This window comes from Rhagoletis zephyria, unplaced genomic scaffold, assembly GCF_001687245.7.
Source record: "Rhagoletis zephyria isolate East Lansing unplaced genomic scaffold, Rhagoletis_zephyria_1.1 Rzeph_scaffold_45560, whole genome shotgun sequence".
NCBI classification, from domain to species: Eukaryota; Metazoa; Arthropoda; class Insecta; order Diptera; family Tephritidae; genus Rhagoletis; species Rhagoletis zephyria.
Genome location: NW_016202615.1, coordinates 1 through 2,048, shown reverse-complemented (window position 1 = coordinate 2,048; position 2,048 = coordinate 1). Strand labels below are relative to the sequence as shown.

The window sequence follows — 2,048 nt, the reverse complement described above, 5'->3', positions numbered from 1 at the left end:
GTATATTTTTTCGATTTAGAATATTCCTAGGGGGTGAGAGCATTAAAATTCCGAACATACTTTTTCCACATGCTTTTTTTGGACCACCCTTATATACAACCTACACCCATATTTACAAATTCGCATTCGTACGTATTTATATAGATTAGAAAATACGTACATACGTGCATATGTATTTTTACAACTGCGCATTTGTGCATAAATTTATGTTACCTCCATAAAACACAAAATGAGGGCATAGATATTTATTCTAATTGGCTTCGANAATTGATGGTGAAATATTTCCAAAAAGATTAGCTGACATTTAATTTTATGCCTCAAAAGTTACTTTCACGCTGCTTAAAGCGGTAACACAAACATATACATATACATAAGTAAGTATTCGACTCGCACCTGTTGTCGATTGTCCCGGGAGTATGGCAGCAGCGTCGACACATGGAACATTATCTCGTGGCCCTCGTACAGCGTGTACACCGAATATTTGCCAGTCATATCGCCTATCGTGTTTTTGACAGACATGAAAGCGAAAAATTGAATGACAACATTAAATTTGGCGTTGTCTTTTTCTCATGCTTTTTTAGCGATTTTTGGTAGTAGCTTTGCTGAATATTTAAGCATGTACTTATGTTATAGGTATGTATGTAAATAATATGTACTTGGTAGAAAAATAATCAAAAAATTGTGCCTAATAGAAGCCTTTATTTTCGATCGTTTGAAGAGAAAGTCTTCCGTGATCGATTCTTTAATTATTTTTGTATGAAATAGTCACGAGCTTTAAAGCCTTCTGTTACGGCTTCCCATAGAAGGGAACATGAAACACGAAATTTGGCAGTACACATTTTTGCTCTTATTGAATTTCGGAAGCACATTTTATCTCCCATGCGGGTGAGTTCCCCGTTGCTCTCCATGTATTAGCGTAACCAAGGGAATACAAACTGGCATTAAAAAGATCCTTAATACTAGACAACTGGTCCGAGCGATTTAAGCTTCGCTCATTATACCAACACAGTGGTTCAAAACTCGAATTTACTGTTCACAATTCAATGAAGCTTTCATTTTTCAACCAATTTTATTATCATTATAATTATTATTTTTTAATAAAAGCTTGGCGTAGCAAGAGCGCAAAGTGCAGAAAAATTAGCAACTCTTAAAAAATCGATTCTTCTGCTCCAGTTAGTAAATGTTACATAATAAAAACTAGTTGAAAACAATTACAAGGTTACCTCAAAACGAAAAAAAAAATTCACAGGAAACATTTTAAATACTTATAAAAAAAATTTCAGCAAGTTAACTTTTTTTTGTTCTTAGAAAATAAACTTTAGTATAATTAAGTGCTACTTGCAACTTAGCTAAGAGTTCACATTGATCTTTAATAATTTTTTCCGCTAACATTTCGAGCACAATATACTCGAAACTTTTCTAAAAACTCAAACAAAATTTTTAATTTTGGTGAAAACTTTTTTCTAACATACATTTTTGTTTTTAATTTTTTTTTGTCGTTTTCGGGGAAATTCAGCGACATCAAGCGAAATCAAGCGACTGAGATTAATTGAGAATTTTTGAATTAAATATTATGTACATACTTACATACTTTCATATTTTAAATAACGTTACCTGATTTTTGAAATATCATACCTTTCACATCTAATCCGCCACGGAAGCGATCCCAGCCTTTTAGACGTACCCGTTCGCCCAGTATGTGCAGGAAGTCCTCAAAGTCTCGACTAGCGTCTTCTGTTCGATTAGGTGAAACAGAAAAAAAAAAAACATTTATGTGAATAAAAAAAGTTGGCAATTGCATACATGGGTTTATGATATACGTATGTACATATGAAAATAAATCAACAAATGAAACGTGCATATGAAAAGCTACTTAATCATGCTGCATAATTTATTTTACCTAAAATGTCTTTAAGCAAAATGCTCTTAACGCTAATTTATTCTCTTTGTATCTGCATAGTTTCTTATTTTCTACTTACGATTGCTCAGCATTTCGTCGTCACACTCTTGTCCTGGCTTCATGTACACTACACCGAATTTGAAATTCA

At 32.9% G+C, this 2,048-nt stretch overlaps 1 protein-coding gene across 1 annotated transcript; it reads right to left on the bottom strand.

The window, feature by feature from the left end:
• Window positions 1-393: 393 nt before the first annotated feature.
• Window positions 394-2,042, bottom strand: LOC108355416 (GTPase-activating Rap/Ran-GAP domain-like protein 3; the record flags this gene model as incomplete). Its single annotated transcript, XM_017606578.1, has 3 exons — window positions 1,980-2,042; window positions 1,636-1,734; window positions 394-497 (listed from the first exon to the last, which is right to left on the bottom strand). Coding segments are annotated over exons 1-3 (246 nt in total), but the record flags the coding sequence as incomplete, so codon positions are not given.
• Between the last annotated feature and the right edge of the window lie 6 nt (window positions 2,043-2,048).